General features: G+C 35.8%; 1 protein-coding gene across 3 annotated transcripts in view; it reads left to right on the top strand.

Annotated features, from left to right (window-relative positions):
• The window catches only part of ANKRD17 (ankyrin repeat domain 17), a 214,043-nt gene that overhangs the window by 183,432 nt on the left and 3,199 nt on the right, over positions 1-27,412 (top strand). For all 3 annotated transcript variants that reach the window (XM_006898445.1, XM_006898443.1, XM_006898444.1), the window contains 6 exons: positions 2,752-3,199; positions 3,771-3,926; positions 6,228-6,377; positions 8,229-9,859; positions 17,186-17,383; positions 26,729-26,977. In XM_006898445.1, coding sequence (XP_006898507.1) covers positions 2,752-3,199; positions 3,771-3,926; positions 6,228-6,377; positions 8,229-9,859; positions 17,186-17,383; positions 26,729-26,977 — 2,832 coding nt within the window. The remainder of the gene's footprint in view (positions 1-2,751; positions 3,200-3,770; positions 3,927-6,227; positions 6,378-8,228; positions 9,860-17,185; positions 17,384-26,728; positions 26,978-27,412) is intronic.

The following is a 27,412-nucleotide window of genomic DNA, read 5'->3' as shown; positions in this document are numbered from 1 at the left end:
TACTACCTATTGTTTAGAGTCAACAAAACCTAGAGTTCCCTTATTTTTTAATAAGTCGATCTGAACAAGTATCTTTTAATCCTTTGAATACTATATTTTGGAGGAATATTCTTCTAAGTCATACAGCACTCCTACAGTTTGTTGTGCTGATATAATGTGGGTTTGCTGTGATGGTCAACCTTTTACCATTGGGGTCTCAAAAGCCATAATGGCTGCCCATGTTGGACAGTGTTTGGTAGCGCTCCCAGTTTTAAGAGAGGTTGGGAAGCAGGAGTGGCATAAAATTCCTAAACCACTTGCCTCTGGAAACTCTGTGAACTTAGAGAAAGGATAGTTGTAGAAAGGCCTCAGGATTTTGTTCATGGAGTCACTGTGAGTCACTATGAGTTGGGCATGATACAATGGTAATCAGCAACAACAACATGAAACCTATACCTAAATCAAGACACTATTATACAAACAGAGCAAGGTAATATACAATGGATTTAAATCAAAGAAGATGTGCATTGACACTTTATCCTTTCCTCAAGTGTATTCAGTCTATATGTTGAACAAATTATTCAAGAAGTTAGACTATATGAAGAAACATGTGGCATCAGAATGGGAGGAGATGGGGAAGCAGTGGAATGCTCCCAGATGGGCATTTTTGGATAGTCAAAGCCATTGAGAATGTTTTCTTAGGGAGGAATATGGAATGATGGAGTTCATGGAATTTGAACCTTGCCTTGATTCTTAAATTCAGTTAGGGCCTCGGGCCTGTGGTCCTCAAGCCTGATTTTAATTGGTTTTGGTCAACCATTCTTCTAAGTCATTTCATTTGCTGTAGAGAAGTAAATAGTGGTTGCTGTGATGCTGATGACACTGTGACACTGATGTGTCAAATGCAATAATGGTTACCCATGGTGGACAGTGTTTGGTGGAGTTTCCTGATTAAAATGAGCTTTCCTCAAGCCTGATTTTAATTGGTTTTGGTCAACCATTCTTCTAAGTCATTTCATTTGCTGTAGAGAAGTAAATAGTGGTTGCTGTGATGCTGATGACACTGTGACACTGATGTGTCAAATGCAATAATGGTTACCCATGGTGGACAGTGTTTGGTGGAGTTTCCTGATTAAAATGAGCTTGAAAGCAGGAGTGGCATCCACATCTGAACTAGCTTGCCTCCGTAAACTCTATGCATTTGGAGAAACGATGAAAGTTATACAAGTGTTCAGGTTTTTCACTCATAAGGTCACTATGAGTTGTCTATGAGTCAACAGCACTTAACAACATCAGTATTTAAAATATAAATAGAGATCTAAAGTCTTATACTGTGTTTTTTTTCCTTTATTGATCTTTCTCTAAGCTTTTTATTATGAAAAATTTCAAGCCCACATACAAATTGAAAGAAAGAAAATTGGACAAATAAATTGTTAATATTTTATCATCTTTATCCTTTGTCTCTCAAAATTTACATACATGTTTTATAAGCAGTTTGAAAGTGAATGGCAAATATTTGACATTGTGTCTATATTTCAGCATATATACATACATACATACATACATGCTAAGCAAGACGAAGTTACCATACTTCATTTACAATATAGACCATATTTAGATTTTCGTATTTGGTTGTAATTAAGAGTTGATTTGAGGTGGAGATATTTTAGAGAGGAACTGTTGACATTTAACCACCAGATAATGTGGTATAATTTTTGGTGTTTATTTCTTTTACTCCACTTCCATCCTTTTATTCTGAAAAATTTCAAATACTGGTAAATTTAAGGATTAATGCTATGAAAATCTATATTATCTGGATTTCTACCTGATAATATTTGATACATTTATGTATATCTCCCTCTGTCTCTTTTCTTGGTGATAGTTTTCATATACACTGTATAAGTCATACAAAATCACTGCTAAATACTTTTTGGGGACTGTATTACCCAGAAAAAAGAATATTATTTTGCAACTACAATAATAATATTATACTCAAGAGACTTAAATTTACCAATTTTTTTATCTCCTACATCCTGTGCTTTGTATTATACTTAATAGTCCTAGTCTATTCATACACATCTCATTACCAAAGAAGCTAATAATGGTTGCTGAATTTTTGTCTTTCTTTAGAGCAGAGTGACTTGTCATTCTTTTAATTTTTTTTTATTATTTTGCCACTACTCCAATTGCTCAAATGTAGCTTAATTATTAAATATAAAGTTTTTGTTTGGTGCCATTGAATTGAGTACAACTCAAGAATCCTGCCCTATCTTGTACCATCCTTATTTTCTCTTCCACACTTGAGCCCATTGCTAACATCACTGTGTCAATCCTTTTTGTTCCCTCCTTCTCTGACCCTCCACTTCTCTGAGGATGAAGTATTTTCTCCAAGGACTGGACTCCCGTAATATGCCCAGAGAATATGAGATCAAGTTTTTCCATCCCTCCTTCTGAGCAGCATTCTTTGAAAGACATAATTACTTATTCTCTTGGCAGTGCATGGAATGTTTAGTGCTCTTTTCCAGCACTACAACTCCAGAGTTATTACAAGTAATTGAAAAAACCATGGCTTGAATCAGGAGCACTTTATTCTTTAAACTGATACCTTTGTTTTTCAGCACTCTATAGAGGTCCCTAATTGCAGACTTCTCCAGTGCAATGTGTGTTTTGATTTCCTGGCTGTTGGTATCAGCGTTGTTGATTGTGAATCCAAGTAGTATAAACTTAAAAGATTGCTTAAAATATTTTAGTTCAATATTCCTTCATTTACAGATGAGCCTGAAGTCTTGACAGAGCCTCCAAGTGCCACAACCACGACTACTATTGGTATATCTGCGACTTGGACAACTTTGGCAGGTTCCCATGGTAAAAGAAATAATACCATAACTACAACAAGTTCAAAGAGGAAAAACAGGAAAAATAAAATTACTCCAGAAAATGTTCAAATTATATTTGATGATCCACTACCAATTTCGTACAGTCAGCCAGAAAAAGTGAACGGCGAATCCAAGAGCAGCAGTACCAGTGAGAGTGGGGACAGTGACAATATGAGGATCTCCAGCTGCAGTGATGAAAGTAGTAACAGCAACAGCAGCCGAAAGAGTGACAGTCATTCACCAGCTGTAGTCACTTCTACTATGACCAACAAGAAGCAGCCATCCGTTCTGGTTACATTTCCAAAGGAGGAGAGAAAATCTGTTTCTGGCAAAACATCAATAAAGTTAGTTTTTCTTTTAATTTAACTCTGCTTATTCTGTTGGCTGCTAAATGAAATTGAGACACTTAGAACCCACTGTCTACACTGTGAAAGAAAGAGATGATTAGACACCCTGTGGGCCATTTCTACTCAGTTTTATAGGTTCATGTTCAAGGGCAGTAGGTTTACTATCTTCATTAAACAGTGTTTGCTGAATTTTTTAGTAATACAAGCATGTGAGTAACTTGCAAAGTATGGATTTGTGTGCTTGTGTGTTTTAAGGAAGTATAAATTTTAATTGAAAAATAAGCTGGCTTTAGATTTTGAATTTATGAAAAATTATAGTTTCATTTTTTTTAACTCTTTTTAGCTCTTAAACCTATCTACAAAAAAATGCAGATTTTGATTTTTATGCTGGTGAATTAGATCCCTAAACAGTGTTTTCTTGTGAAACTGCGCTTTCATATTATACTGGTTTGTTCACTATATTTAATCTAAGCATAAATAAAAATTAAATTATATAATAGATTACCTTTATAATTTAAAAAGTACTACATCTGTTCAATATTTAATGCATTTTTCCCTCTTTGTAAAGATTGTCAGAGACTATCAGTGAGGTGACCAGTAATTCTCTGTCCACTTGTACAAAATCTGGTCCATCTCCCCTTTCCTCGCCAAATGGGAAATTAACAGTAGCAAGTCCTAAGCGTGGACAAAAGAGGGAAGAGGGATGGAAAGAAGTTGTAAGAAGGTGAGTGATTGGAAATCTTCATTTATTCTTTTTTGTTTGAATGAGAGTTTACAGATAGATCATACAAGATTTCATTCAATGATTCCTGCACATTTTATTTTGTAACATTAATTACATGGAGCAAAAGGACATCATGCTTGGAAGGGTGGAGGGTCAGTGCAGGAGAGAAAGACCCAGGATGAAATTAATTCACACAGTAACTAGAGCAGTGAAAGCAGTTACATTGGAGAGAGTGAGATGGGCTCAGGATGCAGGGTTTAGAGCTGTTGTTAAATTATGAGTTGCAGTCCATTCGATGGAGTGCTTGTAACAACACTGTAAGTAATTATAATGTTACATCATTCCCTCACTATATATTGCCTTTTCCTGAATGATTGGCTTACTGATTGAATGCTGAATTTGGACAACAGAGACTAACTTCATAATTTAGATGAGAGGAAACAAAGGTTGGTTTTTTTAAATTGGGATAATTGACAGATTATTAGGTACTGATTTGTCCCATTAGGTGGTAAAGTTTAAAGCTAATCATAACTTCTTTAAGATTGTGGGGTTGTTGTTGTTTTTCAACCTTTGTTCCTAGGGTCCGTCATGGAGTTGACTCTAGTAAATGTTTATGAAATTTATAAATGCTAGTTTTAGACTATTGATCTAATCCCATTTCTTAATAAGACTTAAGTTTTTTAAAACGTTTTTCAGTAAGTGTGTGTCAGATGGTAGGTGTGTACCTTTCAGGAACCAGCGGACTTATGAGAAGGTGTAACAAAGACATTCTATATATGTACGTTTTACATAACTTATTTTGAAGAACTTTTCCGATTTTTCCATTAAACCTTGAGTATTTTAAACAAGAGCCAAACTTAGCACTGTTAATACCAAAGTGACTTTTCAAATGTTGGGTTAGATTTACTCTAGCTAGCCCCTTTCACTCATATACTCATTCATGTACATCCTGTCTTATGGAATTCATTGAAATCAGAACGCAAGAGTATTCTATGTATCAAGAATAAAATTTTTTTATTTTTCTTTATTCATTTTACATTGTTGTATAAAAACAAATTCTTAAGGAATTTGGAAATGATGCTCAATGCATGCTTAGAATTCCTAATATAAAAAAGATTTGTCAGTTATCTTAGTTGTCTATATAAAAAGTTAGTGATCAGACATTACCTTTTAAAAGCCATAATTATATAATTTGTCTTTTCAAATAAATTTTCTTTATTACAATGTTTGACTAATTCTATTTCTTGAGAATTACACTACAATTTTAAAAAGTACTCTTTAATTCAGACTACTCATATTTATGTCTACCCTTTGTGAATCTAAACGTTTAAGTTTGCAACGTAATTTTGCGGTTGTTATGTGTATTTTTTTTTATTCTAATACTAGTTTCTATTTCTTTACACTGATAGTCATCTTTCAATTGATTTTCAAACTTAAAATATTATTTTAGTGCCTCTAGTAAAATTTAGGGAGACAGTGCTGTTTTAATACTAGTTCTTCAATTAAATGTTAAGATAATAAAGAGAAAGATGCAAATAAAACACCAAAACCCTCAAGAAACCTTTCACTGTAAGTCTTCTCAGGCTAAATCAGCTACCCCATTCTGTATGCCTGTAAGATAGCCCTGTTAGAGCACTCAAGTAAGTCTTGGTGTTTTCTTGGTTCATAATTAGATAATTTATATACGTGTGTGTATATATATGTATATATATTTATAGAGAGAGAGGGAGAGAGACAGGAAAAGAGAGGGAGGGGCAAAAATCCATTTCTATTGTTATTTTTAATAAGTTTTGCATTTAACACAGTACATGACTACCTCATAGATCCTTTACAAATGTCAATGAAGAATTCAACAAAACAAAATAAATAAATGGGATTTGTTTAAGAAGTTACTTGGTACAGACAGTGATTATTTAACTACTTTTGTGTGCAAAGTTCCTTTGGTTAATGATAAAAATCTTCTGAATTGAATTTTGATGATTTTATAGCTCTGCAAATACACTTAAAAATTATTAATTGGTATTTTAAACAAGTGAACCTTATGATATATAGATGATAACTCATAAAATAGGAAAAAATTTTATATTAAAATTATGAGGTAAGAAATTAGAATTCCTTTATGCATTCATTAATTTACTTTTATTCTGCTTGCCTTATATCTATAGTGAGAATTGTCCAAGAAGGTAATTCACAAATGATCAGTTATACATATTTTTTTAAAGAAACCAGTAAATTATATTCTTTCCTTATACACAGCCATTGATATTAGTGATTTATCTTTGTAATTTTTGTTTTGAAAAGGTCAAAGAAAGTGTCTGTCCCATCGACTGTCATATCCAGAGTGATTGGAAGAGGAGGCTGTAATATCAATGCCATTCGAGAATTTACTGGTGCACACATAGATATTGATAAGCAGAAAGACAAGACAGGAGACCGGATAATAACTATAAGGCAAAACTTTTATATTTTTCTTCCTTTCTGATTTATTACATTATAGCTCAATTACATTTTCAAGGAAACTTTTTGTTTAAAAGCTTTTATATACAGGAACTTTAATATTGTTTGAGAAAACCACTTTAATAGGGTTTTTTCCCCTAGTTAATACTATGCTTTTATCGAGTATTGGAAAGGATTTTTTTTTTCTTTTGTGTGACAGGCATGTTTGGATTATCTTTTCTATCAAATAATAGACATTCTTAAAAAATTTCTTCTGAGATTTAAATAATTTTTTATTAAGAAGTCCTTACGGTGCAAACATTAAGATTTACACCAACTGAAAGATAAGTTTGTGAAGTTGATCTTTAAGTGCCCTAGAAGACTATCGCTTGTGTTCATCAGAACCTTGGGGAAAAGCTCTATGGAGCGCGTCTCTGCGCTGGCACAGATAGGATTGCCATGAGCCAGAATCACCAGGACAGTAACTGGTTTGGTTTGCTTGGTTTTGGTTTTACATTTGTATTACATTTTAAGCTGATTTCATCTTTCTGGAAAATTAGCATTTCAGATTTTTTTTTTCATTCTAAGATTTTAGCATAAGGTATGAATTCACTCACTAATTTAAAGTGAAACATATCTTGATTAAGTCATTAAATGGGTCCTTTACCGAGTATTCTTAAGATATGGCTAATAGTTTAAGAGATCACAAAATATCATTTAATGAAAGATTTTTTTTCTTGTTAGAGGAAAATAATTTTGCAGAACTGATAGTTATACGCCACTTCAGAGAGAAGACAATTAGCTATCTCTGTATTTCACTTCTCCTCCTCCCCTTCTATTTTGTTTTCTCTCTCTCCTCGGTCACTGGAGAAGGTTGGGCAGTCCATTCCCTTGCAATTGTCTGCCTCTGAACACCACTGGAGGTCAACTGTAAGTCAGTTCAGACTCAAAGGCACACAAGAACTGCAACAATATTTTCTACTCATCCTCCTCTTCCCCTTCTGTGTTATTTTTCTCCTGTATTGACAGGGCAGTCACAACCAATCTTATCTAGAAGAGAAGAATTTTCTTTGTAGTTGATGAGTTCTGGTAACTTAGTCTGTAGAGAATCATGCTGCTAGCTCAAAGATCATGCTCTCTAGTGATTCACATCCACTCGTGGGTCCAGAGGAAACATAGGCAGTCTCCTTCCGTGCAATTTACAGTTTCGGAAACCTGTGGAAGGATCAACTGTGAATTGTTTCTGTCTCCTTGGGAATGAGATTTTTTGAAATCATGCAATTACATGAACATCCTTTAGTAGAGTTTGACTTTCTTGACACTGTTGGTACTGGGACCTCTGGGTCACCTATGAGTTGAGTTCAACTTCTCAGTAGTGAAAGACAGACTTAACACTGTTGGCACTACCAGAATTTCACCCACATTTGAGACAGCTTTCCAGAAGAATTTGAACAATTATTTTACAAATAAAGAAATCATAGTGACTATAAAGATAAGCTCACCAACATCTTTATATCTTAAGTTTTATTTTCCTTGTTTACTTGTATACTTTTAAATATAGATTGATAAAGTTTACACTAATATTTCAGTATATAGAGCCTTTTTAGTGCACTGATTTTTGTAGTTAGTGTGTATTACATTGGAGAGTTGATAATTTTTTTAAGGAATTTTTGAAAATAAATCCATTACTATTTCTTTGACAGAGTGATAACTCAGGGAAATATATTGCTTTGTTTGCAAAATACCTTAAAATGTTTAAAAAATTATTACTTAACTTTTATACTGTGTGCATATATGCAGGTATACCCATACACAGATGAGTTTATGTTTATAATTGGAACTAATTTTTTTTTTATGAACTTTTAGGGGTGGCACTGAATCAACAAGACAAGCAACTCAGTTGATCAATGCTCTGATTAAGGATCCAGACAAAGAAATTGATGAACTTATCCCAAAGAACCGTTTGAAAAGCTCCTCTGCAAATTCCAAAATAGGGTCATCAGCACCTACCACCACTGCTGCTAATAGTTCCTTGATGGGAATTAAAATGACAACTGTAGCTCTTTCATCAACATCTCAAACTGCCACAGCCCTCACTGTGCCTGCAATTTCTTCTGCATCCACTCATAAAACCATTAAGAACCCAGTGAATAATGTGAGACCTGGTTTTCCAGTTTCCCTTCCATTAGCCTACCCTCCTCCACAGTTGGCACATGCTTTGCTTGCTCAGACTTTCCAGCAGATCCGTCCACCAAGGTTGCCCATGACCCACTTTGGAGGTACTTTTCCACCAGCTCAATCTACTTGGGGTCCTTTTCCTGTCAGGCCTTTGAGCCCTGCCAGAGCTACTAACTCGCCTAAGCCTCACATGGTGCCTCGCCATAGCAATCAGAATAGCAGTGGTTCTCAGGTGAATTCAGCAGGTTCTTTAACTTCAAGTCCTACGACTACAACCAGTTCATCAGTTTCAACGGTGCCTGGCACATCTACAAATGGCAGTCCAAGTTCACCTTCAGTCAGAAGGCAGCTTTTTGTTACAGTTGTGAAGACATCCAATGCCACTACAACAACAGTCACAACTACAGCAAGCAACAACAGCACTGCACCCACAAGCGCCACATATCCTATGCCTACTGCCAAAGAACACTATCCAGTATCATCCCCATCATCCCCATCTCCACCAGCTCAGCCAGGAGGGGTTTCTAGAAATAGCCCTTTAGATTGTGGCACAGCATCTCCAAATAAAGGAACATCTTCCTCTGAACAAGAAGCAGGTAGTCCACCGGTAGTAGAAACAGCTAATAGTAGACCTCCAAACAACAGCAGTTCTTCTGGGAGCTCATCAGTTCATTCTCCACAACAGCAGCCTCTGGGATCTGTTTCTCAGGAGCCAAGACCACCTCTCCAGCAGTCTCAGGTTCCTCCCCCGGAGGTTAGAATGACTGTTCCTCCTCTAGCAACAAGTTCTGCTCCAGTGGCGGTGCCTTCTACTGCCCCAGTGACTTACCCTATGCCTCAGACACAAGTGGGATGCTCCCAGCCTGCTCCTAAAATGGAAACTCCTGCTATCAGACCACCCTCTCATGGCACAACGGCCCCTCACAAGAGTCCAGCTCCAGTGCAAAATTCATCTGTTGCAGTCCTCAATGTTAATCACATTAAAAGACCTCACAGTGTTCCCTCTTCTGTCCAGCTACCTTCAACCTTAAGTACACAAAGTGCTTGTCAAAATTCAGTACATCCAGCAAATAAGCCTATTGCTCCCAATTTCAGCGCTCCCTTACCATTTGGGCCCTTTAGCACATTGTTTGAAAACAGCCCTACTTCTGCTCATGCCTTCTGGGGAGGATCTGTTGTTTCATCTCAGTCAACACCAGAATCTATGTTATCAGGAAAATCCTCTTATTTGCCAAATTCAGATTCTTTACATCAGCCTGATACTTCCAAAGCTCCAGGTTTCAGACCTCCATTACAGCGACCCTCCCCAAGTCCCTCAGGTGAGTGTGTTTTCTGACATTATAAAGCAGTCATTTTCTGTTATTTTTTTACTCTGAACTTTTCTTTTTTTAATGTGTGATTTGATTCATAAAGATTTGGTTCATAACGATAATTCGTTTTCCATTCGACCATTCCTACACATTTTGTTTTATTACATTAATTGTTAGATGCCATCAAGTCAACTCGAGCTCCTAGTAAACAGCAGTCTCAGGTGCATCCTGTCCTGCCCCATCCTCATCATCTCTGTTTGCTATAGTTAGAGAGCCTATAGTTAGAGTCTTTGTGTCAGTCCATCTTATTGAGTCTTCCTCTCTTTGTCTGACTTTTTCCCTTTTCCAGCCTGATGTCTTTCTCCAAGGACTGGTCCCTTCTAACAGCGTGCCCAAAGTATATGAGATAAAGCTTCACCATCCTTGGTTATGCTTGCTCTAAGTCAGAATTGTTTGTTCTTTTGATAATCTGTGGGAAACTTTGTATTCTTGAACACCACAGTCCAAAGACATGGTTTCCTTCTGTCATCCTTATTCACTATTGTTGTTAGGTGCCATTAAGTTGAATACAATCCATAATGACCTCACATTTCCTGACACACTAGACCCCACTGCAGCAGTCACTGTGTCAGTCCATCTGGTTGAGGGTCTTCTTTTCCTTCACCACTCTCTGCCTTTCTGAGCATCATGTCTCTCTACAAGGCATAGCCTCACCTAGCAATAAGCCCTAAGTGTGTAAGGTGAAGCTTTATTGTCTTTGCCACCAAGGAGTACTCTGGCTGTACTTTCTCCAAGACATTTTTGTTTTTTCTTGGGATCTTGAATGTTCTTCTCCAACACCAGAGTTCAAAAGCATCAATTCTTCTGTCATCCTTACTCATTAGCCCGCTCTGATTCATAACAAAGTAATTGGAAAGACTATGGCCTAGGTCAGATCCACCTTAGTCCTCAAATTGATATCATTGCTCCTTAATAATTTGAAGAGGTCCTTGACTGCAGAATTTTCTTGTATAATATGTCTCCTGATTTCCTGACTACTTCACCTTTCCCAGGATGATCTCTTTTTCCAAGGACTGGCCCCTTCTGACAGTATGCCCGATGTATGTCAAACAAAGTTTCTATCTACCTTGCTTTTAAGGAGCATCTTGATTGCAATTCTTCTAATGTTTCCCATTCTTGACTCTATTTCTGCTTGTCTTCATTAAGAAAAATGTTGGTCATTATTCTGTGTATATGTAGTCTTGATTTTGTTAAGGAATTTCCCTTCAATACATAATTAATTTGATGGATAGAGACTCTTAGATTTTATTAGAACAGATGTCTTTATCAGTGTTATGTGTGTTTTATTATGATGCTGCTGTTGTTGTTAGGTGCCATTAAATCAACTATCATTCATAACAACCCTATGAACAAGAAATTTGCCCTGTCCAGAACTGATCTGCCCAGAACCTTGCCCCACACTACATCACCCTCACCTTTTCTAATATGACTTAAGCCCTTGTTACAATTGCTGTTTGAATCCATCTTGTTGAGAGTCTTCCCCAATTTCTTTGACCCTCTTTCTACCTTTCCTACCTAGCAGATGCATTTTTTCAAGGATTTATCCCTTTTGATAACATTCCCAAATCATATTAGACAAAGTTGCACCATCCTTGCCTCTAAAGAGAGCCTTGGTTTTCACTTCCTCCACGACAAATTTGTTTGTCCTTTTGGAAGCCCCCGGGATATTCAATACCCTTCTCCACCACCACCACAGTTCATATACATTGATTCTTGAGAGCTTTATCCCTGAGCAAATGAACTTTTAATTTTGTGAGATTCATGGTTCTGAGGAGTGTTTCCCTGTTGTTATCGATCACTTTAGTATTAAACTGAAAGTTGAGTCTGGGGTAGAGGGTAGGGAAAGACTTTTAAAAAATTGGATTTTAATTACTGATTATCTTTTTTGTGAAGAAAATAGTTACAGTGTTTAATAGCTATATATACTAATAAGATTCATTTAAAAATTAAAACAAAAACTAATTTCTTCAACACATTAGCTATATTTTAAGTGCTTAATAGCACTACTATGTTGAATATCACAGACATTGATCAGTATCATTACAACATTGATGTATACAGAGAATATAAGTTATCTTGTGCTTGTATCTTGTTGTTCTTTTTATGTTAAACTTTTAAATTTTGCTTGTGAGTAATTGAAAATTTAAAAGCTATTCTGCATTTGCAATCATTCATGCACATTTTGTTCCATGGCATCAGTTACATGTCTGATCATCTCTACATTTCATGGTGTCTTCCATGTCTGTCAATTAATATTTTATTGCTCCCTTTCCTACCCCCTGTAACCATAATACATTAATTTCTTTTAAAATAATTCTAATTTATAGAATTCTCGTATATCCTTTATCTAACTTCCCCTCTTAGAAATATTTTATATAACCAGAGCAGGTATAATGAAAATAAAGATGACTGCAATATCTTTAATGAGGCCACAAACTTTATTCCTAATTAATAAAAAACCCAGAAACTTTATTCATAATTCACTCTTGTTGTCCTGTGCTGTATTCTTGGAATTGCCTGGTAGCTGACCCTCCCCCGGGTTTTCAAAGGCAGGAAATTACACAGGAAATGATTGTCTGTCTTTCTCCTGAGGAGCAGCTGATGGACTCAAACCATGTGCCATTTGGTTGGCCGTGCAGCTCCATACCACTTGACAATCAGAGCTTCATAGTTCACTTATTTTTCCAATTGTGTCATTTTTCTTTTGTAGATTCCAACCTGCCTACCAGCTTATATTTAGAATTATTACCTTATAATCTGAGCATACCAAGTAATTAAAAATGTTCTGTACCAGAGATTGTCCCTTGGGTTATGTCTGCCATGCTGCCTGAGTAAATTTTTAAAGTGAGAGTCGGGAGACAAAATGTCAAAGAAAAAAATTTGTGCCATAAAAAATTAAAATTTCAATGTTCGTGAATAAAGTTTGATTGAGACATACCATACCGATTCTTTTACATAATGTTTAAAGGCTGCTTTCTTGATAAGAAAGGCAAAGTTGTACAATTAAAAGAAAAGCCTTCCAAACCTAAAGTAATATGAAGTATTGGGCCCTTTACATTAAAGTTGCCAGCCTTTGATCTTTTATAGACATGGTGCTCTGACTCTTATTATTTTCCAAGTTTGATGGGAACTAGATTTGTTTATTATGTTTTTGTATTTATTTCTGTATGTAACAATACAATGTTGTTGTTGTTATGTGCCATCGAGTCGTTTGCTACTCATAGCAACCCTACGTACAAGAGCCTTATATGCTGTTCTATCCTGTGCCAACCTCGCTATCTCAAATGCATTCATTCCCACCACTCTACTCAGAGAATTGATCCATCTCATAAAGGGTCTTCCTCTCCTGTGCCGTCCCTCCACTCTCCCAAACATGATGTTCCTCTCCAAGGACCAGTCCCTCCTTGCAACATGCCCAAAGTAGGTCAGACGTAGCTTCAGAATCCTTGACTCCAGGGAATATTCTGGCTTCACCCTCTCCAGGACAAACCTGTTTGTTCCCCTAGCAGTCCATGGTATATTCAGCACTCTTCTCCAGCACCACAACTCAAAGGCATCAATTCTCTTTCTATCATCCCTATTCACTGTCCACCTCTCCAGTGCATAGCACGTAATTTTAAAGACTATAGCCAAAAATACAATAGAATCAGTATAATCAGACTCTTTTTTAAAAAAAATTTTATTTTATTTGTGTGTGTGTGTGTGTGTGTGTACGTGTGTGTACGATCAAATTGGATCTGACTGGTACAGGAGGAGATTGCCCCTTCTTCTCCAGCAATGCATCTGGTGGATTTGAACCATATATCTTTGTGCTTGCAGTGCATCTTTTTGCCACTAGGCCACCAGCGCTCCCTAGAATAATCAGACTTTTAAAGATCTTCTTATATAATGTGTGATAAATACTTTTAAATTTTATTCTTATGATATTTAGTATTTAGTAGGAAAACTTGCCTTTTCATAAATAAGATATGTAGTATGCAGAAAGACTGCAGTTAAAAATTAGAGAAGGAAGTTGGGATTTTTGTTTAGCTTTCAATAGAAGAGAGGATTTTAGGCAATGTATTAAATCCATCCAAAGGAAGTAATGCTAGTTGAGATAACTTGTTATGTGCCATCGAGTCGCTTGCAACTCATAGTGACCCTATGTACAAGAGCTCTAAATGCTGTTCTATCCTGTGCCAACCTAGCCATTTCAAGCGCACTTATTCCCACCGCTCCAGTCACAGAATCGATCCGTCTCACCAAAGGTCTTCCTCTCCTTCGCTGCCCCTCCACTCTGCCAAACATGATGTCCCTCTCCAAGGACCAGTCCCTCCTTGCAACATGCCCAAAATATGTCAGACAAAGCTTCAGAATCCTTGACTCCAGGGAACACTCTGGCTTCACCCTCTCCAGGACAAACCTGTTTGTTCTCCTAGCAGTCCATGGTATATTTAACACTCTTCTCCAGCACCACAGCTCATAGGCATCAATCCTCTTTCTGTCAACCCTATTCACTGTCCAACTCTCTGGTGCATAGTGTATAATTGTGAAGACGATAGCCCGGATCAGGTGCACCTTAGTCTCCAGCCTGACATCGTTGCTCCTAAGTACTCTTGAGAGGTCCCTCACAGCCGACTTTCCCAATGCAATTCTTCTCCTGATTTCCTGGCTGCTGTTACCAAGAGTGTTGACTGTGGAGCCAAGTAAATTAAAACTGTTAACTATCTCAATCTCTTCACCATCCATGCTGATGCTGCTAGTTGGCCCAGTGGTTAGAATCTTTGTTTTCTTGATGTTTAGCTTCAGTCCATATAGGAGGCTGTAGTTCTTGATCTTCTGCAGCAAGCGCCTCAGGTCCTCCTCAGTTTCAGCAAGCAGGGTTGTGTCATCTGCATAACGCAGGTTGATGATTCTTCCACCAGTCCTGATGCCACATTCCTCTTCGTGTAGCCCAGCGTCTCGGATGATCTGTTCTGCATACAGATTGAAAAGGTATGGAGACAGAATACATCCCTGACGAACCCCCTTCTTGATTTTGAACCATGTAGTGTCTCCTCGCTCTGTTCTGACAACTGCCTCTTGGTCCAAGTATAAGTTTCGCATTAGCACAATCAAATGTTCTAGGATTCCCATTCTTCTCAGAGTCAGCCACGGCTTGTTGTGATCCAGTCAAAAAGCCTTTGCATAGTCAATGAAGCACAGATAGACATTCTTCTGGTATTCTTTGCTTTCTGCTAAGATTTATCTGACATTAGCTATAATATCCCTAGTACCACGACCTCTTCTAAATCCAGCCTGCACATCTGGCAGTTCTCTGTTGACATATTGTTCCAAACGTTTTTGTATAATTTTCAGCAGAATCTAACTTAGAATTTTAAAATTTATTCTTACTTTTTATTTTCTTCTAAAGTTATTTCAGTTCTTAATTTCCCCCCAATTGATTATGTGCTCTGTACATACATTTTTTTTTTGCTTAACTATTGTGCAAATTATTTGGCCATTTATATTTATTTGAGACTCTAGTTATATTTTTAGAAAATGTTAAACCACATAAAAGTTTAAGGAACAGAATAAAAATTTTAAGTACCAATATACATCTATATACTTTAAGTACGAATATACATCTGTATACCAGTATACTCCCCCAGTGTCCAGTTCCCAAGATATTTTCACGTCTTTCTTCTCTACCCCTCTTCCTCTTTCTCAGTACTCTTGACACTCACTTGATATGCATAATTTTCTCAAAACAGAATATGCTTCTTCAGATTTAATAACATCACTGTTCCTACATGTGAGAAAAGAAATGATACTTCTGTAATAGCGTCCAGTATACAGTGCCTTAATCTAAATATTCTTTTTGCCTCTCTGTCTTTTCTTCTTCTAATCCAGAATTCAGTGAAGTTCAAATATTGTTTTTGTTGTTGGTATTGTTCTCTACTTAAGTCTAGAACATATTACTGTCTGTCTCTCAGTCTCCTCTTGACCTAGAATCATTTGAAGAGGCCATTTGTCCAGCATAGTGGCCTACATTTCAGATTTGTCTCTTTCCTCCATGGGTTCACCTCAGATTTTTGACAGAAGTGTCACAGTTAGATAATGTTTTGAACTTGACACTGCCTTTTATCACTTGATAGAGTATCCCCCTGTCAGCTGTGCAGAACTAATCATGAGATCTTTCTATTTTGGAGACGTAATTGCCTTTTCTTTTATAACTTTTTACTAAAACTCTTTAACCATTAGTTTGTTTTTGTTTTTTTTTAAATTTTACTAATTTACCATTAGTTTTTAACTATTAGTATCACTACTGAAACTATTTAAACTTCATTATTGATGTTAAATCTACTTGTCCTAGACTAGCTAATAAGTTGTGATGCTGGAAAAGAGTATTGAACATACCATGGATTGCCAAGAGTACACATAGGTCTGTCCTGCTGAGGGTGAAATCAGTTTGCTCCTTGCAGGCAAGGATTTTGAAGCTTCATCCCACATAGATTGGGTGTGTTGGCAGTAAGGACCAGACCTTTAGAAGGGCTTGGAAGGGTAGAGGGTTAGGACTGAAGAGAAAGACACTGGAAGAGATGAGTTCATACAGTTATTGTGGCATTGGCGTCTGGTTTGTCTGAGACAGTGAGGTTAGCTCAGGATAGGACAAGGTTCAGAGTTATTGTTCATAGGTTCTCTGTGAGTCATAGTCATCTTGATGACACATAACAAAAATGACTGCCATAAAGTTGGTTCTGACTTATAGTGATGCTCCATTAGTATTATAGTATGTAAATATTTACGGGAAGAGAGTACTACCTATTCTTGTCCTGTAGAGTCAAATGATCTTTCAGTTAGCACCCATACATTATACCACTACAGTGCCCAGGAATTCCTTATGAATAACTAGTAGAAGAACAAATGTTAAAATTAAATATAGAAGTTCTTGATGATTTTGATTTTTTTTAATCTTTTTTTTTTTTAATTTTATTTTATTTGTGTGTGTGTGTACCGTCAAATCAGATCTGACTGGTATAGGAGGAGATTGTCCCTCCTTCCCCGGCAGAGCATCTGGTGGATTCGAACCGTGCGCCTCTGGGATTGTAGTTGCAGTTCCTTGCCACTAGGCCACCAGAGCTCCCTGATTTTGATTCTTTTTAACAATAATTATTAAATAAGGAGGAAATGAAGACTTAACAAAGGATAAATTTTTTAATCAAATATTTTTTAATGTATTGTGGGCTTCCTGGGATTTTAGGATTGTCTTAATTATGTCTCCTAAAATGTCACTGTAGTATATTTGTATTGTAGGTATTGTCAATATGGATTCGCCATATGGTTCTGTAACACCTTCTTCTACACATTTGGGAAACTTTGCTTCAAACCTTTCAGGAGGTCCAATATATGGTCCTGGAGCACCGCTTGGAGCAGCACCTGCAGCTGCTAACTTTAACAGACAACATTTTTCCCCACTTAGTTTGTTGACTCCATGTTCATCAGCATCAAATGGTGAGTGCTATGCAGTAAACTCTAGGGGTTTTGTGTTTTGTTTTGTTTTTAACTTGTTTTCAAGTTTATAGTTTTTAAAAACATAAAATTTTAAGTTTTTAACTCTAATCACATATGTAAAACTGTAACAGTAGAATTTTTACATTTGGAAATCAGAAGAAGTCCCAGAAATGTTCCTAGAATCAACCTAAGTTACATGAAACCTAAAATAGAGTGTCTGTCTTTTGAGAAGTGATTATTGCTCAGGAAAAAATAACATTAACCCTTAATGTTCTCCTGTATATTGGTGAAAGATGAACAGTCTCCTCCCCTGCGCTTTACAGCCTCTGAAAACCTGCTGGAAGGTCAGCTGTGAGTTTGTTGTGATTTGATGGCCATGAGTTTTGAATTGTATCTCCAATTAACTTCATTTACTTTTTTTGGAGGATATAGATATCAAGGAGAAAGAATATAAATATTGAGTGTTTTTTGTTATCTCACTATCATGGGAACAGTTACTTTCTGTCACATGTGACTATTATAATCTATCAATAAAAGGGAGTTCAGATCTCAAAAAGAAAATTTCTATACAATCACTTATGTATGTTAGAGATTAGATAAAGACATTTATACTGTTAGTCTTTAAGGATATTATAAATAAGTATTATTATTTTTGAACTAGCTACCACATTTCTTTCAACTTAGAATAATAGATAATAATGAATGCAGTTAAATGAATGATAAAGAAAAAAAAAATGTTTTAGGTTTTCGAAAGTGCACTGCCAGTAAAGCTTGCAATAAGTTGTGGCCTATATAGTATTTATTTATTGCATAGTTTTTCTTGGAGTTTCAAAATAATAAATATTTTCACATAGCATGTTTATCCTTACATAAATACTCCTTAAATGAGAATGGTTTTAGAACTCAAAATTGAACATGTTCCAGAAATAATATGCTAAAAGAACCAAACCCACTACAGTACAGTTGATAACTCCAGCTCATAGTAACTCTTCATCTGGTTTCTGAGGCTGTAACTCTTTATAGAAAGAGGCTCCCCGTCTTTCTCCTGTGGGACAGCTGGTGAATTCGAATTACTGTTAGCTGCCTGATGCATTACAAACTACACCATCAGGGCCTCTAGGGATAATATATAAGAAGTATAAAAAATAATGTACCAGTAGGAGGAATAAATAGGGAGTGGGACAGAGACCCTTTTTCTGTCTTTGGAAAAGTTTTAAACTTCTTGGGAATCATAAATGAAGAGAAAGGAATATCATTTATCAGTGTTAGCTGTTTTTATTAGGGCATATTAAAGTCAACTGTGACTCATAATGATCTTGTCAAAAACAGGTCATCCTAACCTGAGTGGAGCCCTGTGCTCTTCGATGTGCTTGAATCTGATTTTACAATCACTGTGTCAAACCATCTTGTGGAGATCTTCCTTTCTTTTAATGACCCTTTTTATTTCTATATAAAGCTATTGCTATTAAATAGAACACTTTAAATAAAACATTAGGCAATTATCATATTATCTAGGCAGTCCCAATTACCTAGATTACAATTAAAGGTACTAGCCCTAACGGTGGACATAGTTCAAAGAGGATTAATTTTATAAAACAAAATAAATAGGAATGATTGTATGATACACAATGTGAATGAAGTGTAGTGTGAAACACAATGTATGCAAATTTTGTAAGCAAACCAATACAGAATAAAAATTCTAAGAATAAAATATTTTAATTAAAAAATTTAAACTATATTCAGTAAAATTGTTATCTGGTTGTGGGATTATTTGATGTATGTGTGTGGTTTTCTTTAATAACAGAAATAAGATTATAGTAGGGGTTTTCTTGTTTTATCTGTTTTTGGTTTTTTGTTTGTTCAATTTATTATTTTGTGTGTGTGTGTGTGTGTACTGTCAAATTAGATCTGATTGGTACAGGAGGAGATTGCTCCCCCTTCTCCAGCAGAGGATCTGGTGGAATTGAACCATGTACTTCTGGGATTGCAGTGCCGCTTCTTGACACTAGGCCACCAGAGCTCCTTACATATATATATTTTAATTTATAAGGAAGATATACATAGCTATATATTGAAGAATGAAAAGTCATTTACTCTAAATTAAAAATTGGACTTTTACCAATATATGAATAGCTCTCTTTAGGAATATGTAAGCTATAACAAAAAAAAGTAAGAGAAAAGTAGAGTAATTGTGAAATATAGCTGATAATTAGGTATTAAACTTAATAAGGATGGTAATTTTATTTATTAAATAACTAGGCAATGTTCATATTAATTTAAAAGTAATACTTCTGTTCAAGTTAGATAAGCTCAAACAAGGCACTTCAGTGAGCCTTAATTTTCTAATCTATAAAATGAAATTTAAAACTCACCATACAGGATTTGTGTACCTCTAAATATAGTGGACTTGAGGCAATTTCTTTTGAGTTTATTCAGTTTAATCTAAACCAACATAGGAATAGACATTTTCTTCCAAATGTCTATATCTTCAACTATTTATATATTTAAATAGGTATTTTTTAAATGTCTTTTCCATTTCCATAAGAAAAAGTGCTTGACTGATCATTGAGATAAACTTTTCCCCTGCTTGCTAATCTTAAAGATAAAATAGCTTTTTGGAAGAGATATTTTTAAAGCAACTAATAAAAGCAAACATACTCCTATTCTCCACTGCTGTCAAGTCGTTTCTGACTAATCAGGTTTCCAGAACTGTAAAAATTATAGTTACTGATACTACTGTGCGGTACTTTAGATAGTGGTTTTTTTGTTTGTTTGTTTGTTTTTTATTATTTTTTGGTGTGTGTACTGTCAAATCGAATCTGACAGGTACAGGAGGAGATTGTTTCTCCTGCAGCAGAGCATCTGGTGGATTCAAACCGCGCACCTCTAGGATTGTAGTACAGCTTCTTGGCACTAGGCCACCAGAGCTCCCTTAGATAGTGCTTTTTAAAAAATAATTCTTGGATAAAATTCATAGCATATGAGCAGTTGTTTCATTTAGGAGTTTGGGGGTTTATTTTTGTTGCAGGGAATTGCTTTAAAATAAGCAGGGGGTTTTTTTGGGTAAAAAGACATTGTGCTTTTTGCAAGAATGAAACAAATATAGCTTGTTTTTTTAATACCTTGCTCTAATTTTTTAATACAGAATGTCTGTGGAGCCAATAATGTGCATTCATTGGCTATATTACAAAATAAGAATGTAAAAAATCTCAATTTAGAAACATTTCAGACCAACAGAAACGGTGGAATAATTGTACAAGAAAAGTCCATATTTCTTTACTAATCATTTTTTTAAATATTTTGTCAATTATTTTTAATCTGTTTACTTTTTGCATGTTATTTTTGTACCATTTGAAAGTAAAATGCAGATACTATAACACTTCATACCTAAAAATTTGCATCACTTCCAAACAAGAATATTCTTTTACATTGTACTGTAAATTGCTTAATAATATTGTGACATTCAATCCATGTTCATGTCAGCCCATTTATGTTGTATTTAATTACTTCTCTTGTCTCTTTATTTAGTCTGTCTTATCGAAAGAAAATCTTTTGAGTATACAGGTTGAGTGGTTGTTAATGCTCTGTAATTTTTCTGTTATTTTTTTTTCATGAGTAAATTTAGATTGGGCACTTAAGGCAGGAATACTGCATGATAATCATCTTCTTCTTACTCCATCATTCCTAAAAATCTGTTATGTTTGAGTTCATTGTAACACATTGTGTACTGCTAACCCATTGGCATCACCTCTTTGGCAGTTCAAATTCATGAGCAGGTGAGCAATCCCCTCCCCTGTGATTTACAGTCTCAGAAGCCCACTGTGACTGTGTCAGTCCACTATGAGTTGGTTCCAGTTCTACAGCAGGGAAGATTTTATGAGAAATTTTATGGAAGAAACTAGGGCAAGGAAATTCTAAGGGGAGCCTACATATTTCTACAGTGCTAGAAAGGAAATACTCAGAGTGTTGGGGATATGTAAGAAGGACATCATTCTCCTATATCAGCCTTTTAGTTAGCAGCCCAATATATAATGCACTAGGTCTCCTTGTATTTCACATTGTTATGTGCTCGTGAGTAAGCTACAATAGCAACTATATTAACAACAGATCTGGACCTTGCTCTGTCTTGTGCCATTCTCATGATCTCTGATATGCTAGAGCTAATTGTTACAGTCATTGTATTAGGTCATCTTATTAAGGTTCTTCCTCTGATACTCCACTTTTCCCAGCATTTAGGTTTTTTTCCCAGGGACTGGCTCCTCCTGAGAAAATGCCCAAAGTATGTGAGATGGAGTTTTGCCGTCTTTGTCTCTAACCTGGTTACACTTTCTCCAAGATAGACTATTGTGTTCTTTTGGAAATTCAGGATATATTCAGTGTTATTCCACAACTGCCCAGTTCAAAGCCATTGAGTTTGTTTGTTTTGTTCTTTGTTTGGTTGGGTTTTTTTGTGTTTGTTTTGCCTTTCTTACTTATTATCCAACTTTGAGATGAATAGGAAACAATTAAATACCATGGCTTGTGTTTGGCACACCATCTTTAAACTGGGATCATTCAGCAGATTTGTCGAATTCAACACCTCTTGATTTTTTGAGTGTTACTACCTTGGATCTTAAAAGATCCAGGAAGGATTAAAAGAAGATGGAAAAATTATACAGAGTCACTGTACCAAAAAGAATGGTGGGCACAGAAGAATTTCATGGAAAATGTATGAACAAGCCTCTGGTGATGAAGAAAGAAGTTTAGGCTGCTGTTGGAAGAATTGGCAAAAAACAAGGCCCCAGGAATTGATGGCATACAAATTGGCATATTTCAATGAACAGACAACTGCCCTGGATGTGCTCTCCAAGTTGTGCAAGAAGTCTAGAGGAAAACCACCTGCCAACTGACTGTAAGAGATCTATTATTTGTTCCCATTCTGAGGAAAGTTGACCTGACAGAGAGTGAAAATTAATGAACAATATTATTGATATCACATGCAAGTAAGATTCTGCTGATTCAAGAACAGCACATCAACAGAGAACTACCTCAAGTGTAGGCTGGGTTTAGAAGAGGCTGTGGTAATAGGGATATTATAACTAATTTTAGATGGATCTGGACTGAAATCAGGGAGAACCTGAAGAATGTCTATCTGTATTTCATTGACTATGCAAAGACATTTAACTGTATAGATCACAGCAAACTGTGGCTGGCTCTGAGAAGAATGGGAATCTCAGAAGACTTGATTGTGATTATGTAAAACCTCTGCTTAAACCAGGAGGCAGTCATCAGAACAGAGCAAGGAAGCACTGTATAGTTCAAAATTGGGAAGGTTGTATGCCAGGGATGTGTTTTGTCTCCCCATCTTTTCAGTCTATATGCAAATCAGATTATTTGGAAGGCTGGGCTCTGTGAGGAGAAATGTGGCATCAGGACTGGAGGAAAACTTATCAACAATCTGCGTTAAGGCAGATTTGACATCAGCCTGCTTGCTAAAGCAGGAGGACCTGAAGCACTTGCTGCGGAATGTCAAGGATTGCAGTCTTAAATATGGATTGAAGCTCAACATCAAGAAAACAGCATAGATTCTCACCACTGGGCAGATTGGTAGCATCGATAGATGGTGAAGATTGAGATTGTTAACAGCTTCAGTTTGCTTGGCTCCACTATCAACACTCTTGGTACCAGCAGCCAGGAAGTTAAAAGATAAATTGCACTGGGAAAGTCAGCTGTCAGAGACCTCTCCAAAGTACTGAAGTACAACAATGTCAGTCTGGAGACTAAGGTGCACCTGATCCAGGCCATTGTGTTTGCAATTCCTTGATGTGCATTAGAAAGCTGGACAATGACTAGGGATGATAGAAATTAAATTGATGCCTCTGAGCTTTGGTGCTGGAGAAGAATATTGAATATACCATAAACTCCTAGGAGGATAAACAAGTTCATCTTGGAGAGGGTAAGACCAGACTGTTCCTTGGACACAAGGATTCTGAGGCTTCATCTGACATATTTTGGACATATTGCATGGCAGGATCAGTCCTAAGAGAGGGACATCATTCATGCTTGGGTGGGTGGAAGGACAGTGCGAGAGGAAGACCCTCAATGAGATGGATTGATTCAGTGACTGGGGGTAATGGGGATAGGTGTGTCAGAGACAAAAAGATTGACACAGAATAGAGCAGGGACTGTTGTACACAGGCTCACTGTAAGTAGCAGGCAACTCGGCGGCACATAACAACATCATGATGTTGCCTTTTGGTCTAGTGTGAAGGGTTTTTTTTTTTGTTTGGTGGGGTGTTTGTTGTTTTGTTTTGTTTTTTTACTTTGAGGTATAATCTATATTGAAAGCTGTTGCATTTGATCATGTCTTCTTCACTTTTTGCAAGCAAGGTTGTGTCGTCTACATAACTCTGATTGCTAATTAGTATTCAGTCCTGGTACTACATTCTTCTTCTTAGAGTCCCACTCCTTGAATTATTTGGTCATCATACAGATTGAACAGGTGTAGAGAAAAGATACAATGTAACTCTGATGCACATCTTTCAGCAGTGTTTTCTTGCTCTGTTAGGATAACGGCTTCTTTGTCCATGTATAGGTTTCACATAAGCACAATTTAAGTGTTCCTGTTCTTCTCAATGTGCTATCTATAATTTGTTATGATCCATATAATCAAGTGCCTTTGCTAGGTCAGTAAAACAAGGAATAGTCTCTACTTTCAGCCAAGATCTGACTTAAATCAGCATTGATCTATTTTTTGCCAGTGCCTTCAGGGTAGTTTCAACTTCTTCCATTATTACTGTTGATTTTTTATCATATCTTACTTCCAGGAATGCTTCTGTGTAAACACATTTCTTTAATGCATAGTGACTCTCTATCTTCCTTAAATATTTTGATGCTTCCTGCATCATTGAAGATTTGTCCATAGACTGCCTCAGTATTGTACTCTGAGACTTGAACGTGTTCTTTCAGCTAGAGAAATGCAGGTAGCTTTGGTTTTTCTGTTTTGGTTTTCTATCTCCAACTTTTAAACATTTCAGTATTTTTCTTTCTTTCTTTACTTCTCAAACTGCCCTTTGAAATCTTCTATTCAGCTCTCTTTTGGCATTTATTTTCTTTATTTTGGCTTCTGTCCCTTCTAGTCCAAGTTTCAAAGTCTGTTCTACATCAGTTTTACTAGGTGGTTGTGTGTGTGTGTGTGTGTGTGTGTGTGTGTGTGTGTGTGTGTGTGTTTTCTTTCTTGTGTTTGGAAATGACCTTTTCCTTTCTTCATGGATAATGTCTTTGATATCATCCCATAAGTCTACCAGTCTTCAGTCTTTAGTATCCAGAGTATTATGTCTATCTTGAGAAGTTTCATTTCATTTGGAATAAACGTAAGGACATAGTTTGGTTTTCATGAATTTATTTCCATTTTGTATATCTTCAGTTTTACCTTGTACATGAATAATCGATGACTTGCTCCACAGTCAGACTCTAAACTTATTTTTATTGCTGATGAGCTTCTCTGTGGAGTCTTTCCACTAATGTGTAGTCAGTCTTTCCTATGTAGTCTATCAGGTGAGGTCCATGCTTTTGGCTTCAACAAACATAAAATCTTTTCCTTTTCTAATATATGAATTAAGTATTCTGAAATATTAACAATTTCATGACTACAGGAAATAATATTTTTCTTTTTCACTAGAGTACACTAGTTTATATTGGTTTAGGTTTACAAATAAGCATATGCTTCATTGTTTTGTGCTGTAATGTTATATAAATTAAAATTATTTTTAACATTCATCTTTTAAAGAAATATTTTAAGTGTATTTTGGCTAATAGTATAACTGAATATTTTTTGTTCTCAAGTTCTTTAAATAAATAGTATTTTGAGAAACAAATTATATGTGTGTATGGATTAGTGGACAGATTTTGCAAATTTTTGTTAGATTCCATTGAATTGATTACAGCTCAAGTTATTACTATTTTGTATCTTCAAGTCTGAACTGACTCATGCAGATTTTCAGATACTATAAATCGCATTGAAATAAATTTTTATTTTAATGTACTTGACAAATTAATTTTTTGCATAAAATATAATTTTGGAAATTTTCTTGTTCTTAATAGTGGATGAAAGGGTTGAACCACAAATGAAACTAGATTGAGAATAGTTAGAGCCTACCTTGTTTTGATAAATTTTGAAATCCTTGCTAAATGCATCCAATAAAGTTTGACGGTTAAGCATAGCCTCTTCTTGTTATTTTAGTGACATATTAAAGATTGTGTAGAGTCCTGACTTGAATATTTCTTTTTCTTCTTGGCCTGTATTTTAAAAAATTTTTTAATCAACTTAACTTTTTTTTTCCTTATTACATAAAGAACAAGTGTGATCTAGCAATACGGATTTAAGAGTTGCCATCTACAGCAGTCATTTTCCTCAATCTCCATTGTTAGTGCTGTTGTAGTTCAACCTAACATTGCCCTTTTGTTGTCTTGGTGCTAAATTTTACTGTTGGTATCATAAATGAATTCTTTTAAATATTAATTTGATACATTGCTTTTGTTTTCTTCTAATGTTGAGTCAGTTCCAGCTCATCTTGACATAAGACAGAGTAGAACTCTAATTTTACATAAGCTGATTGCCAGCCCTCTTCTTCCTCAGAAATGCTTTTAGGTTAAATCTGTTGACCTTTTGCTTAGCAGTAGGACACTTAACCATTAGTCTACCAGGGATCCTTATAATTCCATGGATATATGTGATTGACTACTTAGCTCTAATTGACATTTTCACATCTTATGAAGGAGCCCTGGTAGGGATAATGTGTATTATCTGGTGTCATAGCTGAAAGTTCAGTAGGTCAGCTCCACCAGCCGCTCAGGGGAAGAAAGATGAGCATTTCCCTCCTTTAAAGATTTTGGTCTCAGAATGACAATGTCAATATCATTGGTGTTGGGGTTTGATTATTTTTTGGCTAAATAAATGGAAAACTTGTGAGCCAGATTTAAAAATACAAAGTAATAAAATTTAAACCAGATTTTATTTTTTTATTTCATTATTACTATTATTATACTTCTTAAACATTTTTCCTACCTTTCCATTTCCCTCAAAAAATATATATTTAAAATGTCTTCAAAATTTAAGTTTTAAAGTTTTATCTTTTATAGAACAAAGGGAGCTCTGGTGGCCTAGTAGGTAAGGTGTTGCACTGCCAACCTAAAAGTAGGCAATTCGAATACACTAGGTGCTCCCTGGGAGAGAGTGAGACATCTCCGCCTATGCCATTTATGGCCTCTGAAAATCTGCTAGTGGGTAAGGTATGAGTCAGTTTTGACTTGACAGCAAAGCATTATATATGGTATGTATAACTATTTCATATGTCTTTTCTCCAGATTCTTCTGCACAGTCAGTATCCTCTGGAGTGCGTGCACCATCTCCCGCCCCATCAACAGTACCTTTAGGGTCAGAAAAACCCAGCAGTGTGTCTCAGGACAGGAAAGTTCCAGTCCCTATTGGGACGGAACGTTCTGCGCGTATCAGGCAAACTGGAACTTCAGCTCCATCTGTTATTGGGAGTAATTTGTCCACATCAGTAGGCCATAGTGGCATCTGGTCTTTTGAAGGGATTGGTGGCAATCAAGGTATGATACATTATCCTACTTTCTAGAAATTAAGTTCATACATTCAACTAGGATGTCAGTATTCTTTAAGTTTCATAGTCAGTTTTTTTAAGATTGTACTCATCTCTTTTACTTTTATAGTCATTTGTGTTTAAGAATTTATGTGTTCTTTCATTGCATTTATTTATCTTAGGTTTTTGCAAGTAATCTGGTATAAACATTTTCTTTTTTTTGTCATAGTAAGAAAATGTTCATATTTTTATTCAGCCTTTCTAGATTTTACCTTTATTTTTTGTTTGTAAAACCGAGTAGTTAGGCAACTTTATGAGGCTATTACACCTCATAAACATAGAACTACAATAAATGCAGAAAAGTCAGTCACCAAAATAAAAAGAAATTATAATTCAACCTATGAAAATTTGATAGAATTATATAAATTATTTTATTTTGCTGTCA

Source organism: Elephantulus edwardii, unplaced genomic scaffold, assembly GCF_000299155.1.
Source record: "Elephantulus edwardii isolate Elephantulus edwardi_28Jun2011 unplaced genomic scaffold, EleEdw1.0 scaffold00230, whole genome shotgun sequence".
In the NCBI taxonomy this organism is placed as follows: Eukaryota; Metazoa; Chordata; class Mammalia; order Macroscelidea; family Macroscelididae; genus Elephantulus; species Elephantulus edwardii.
This window is presented reverse-complemented; position numbering and strand designations above follow the sequence as displayed.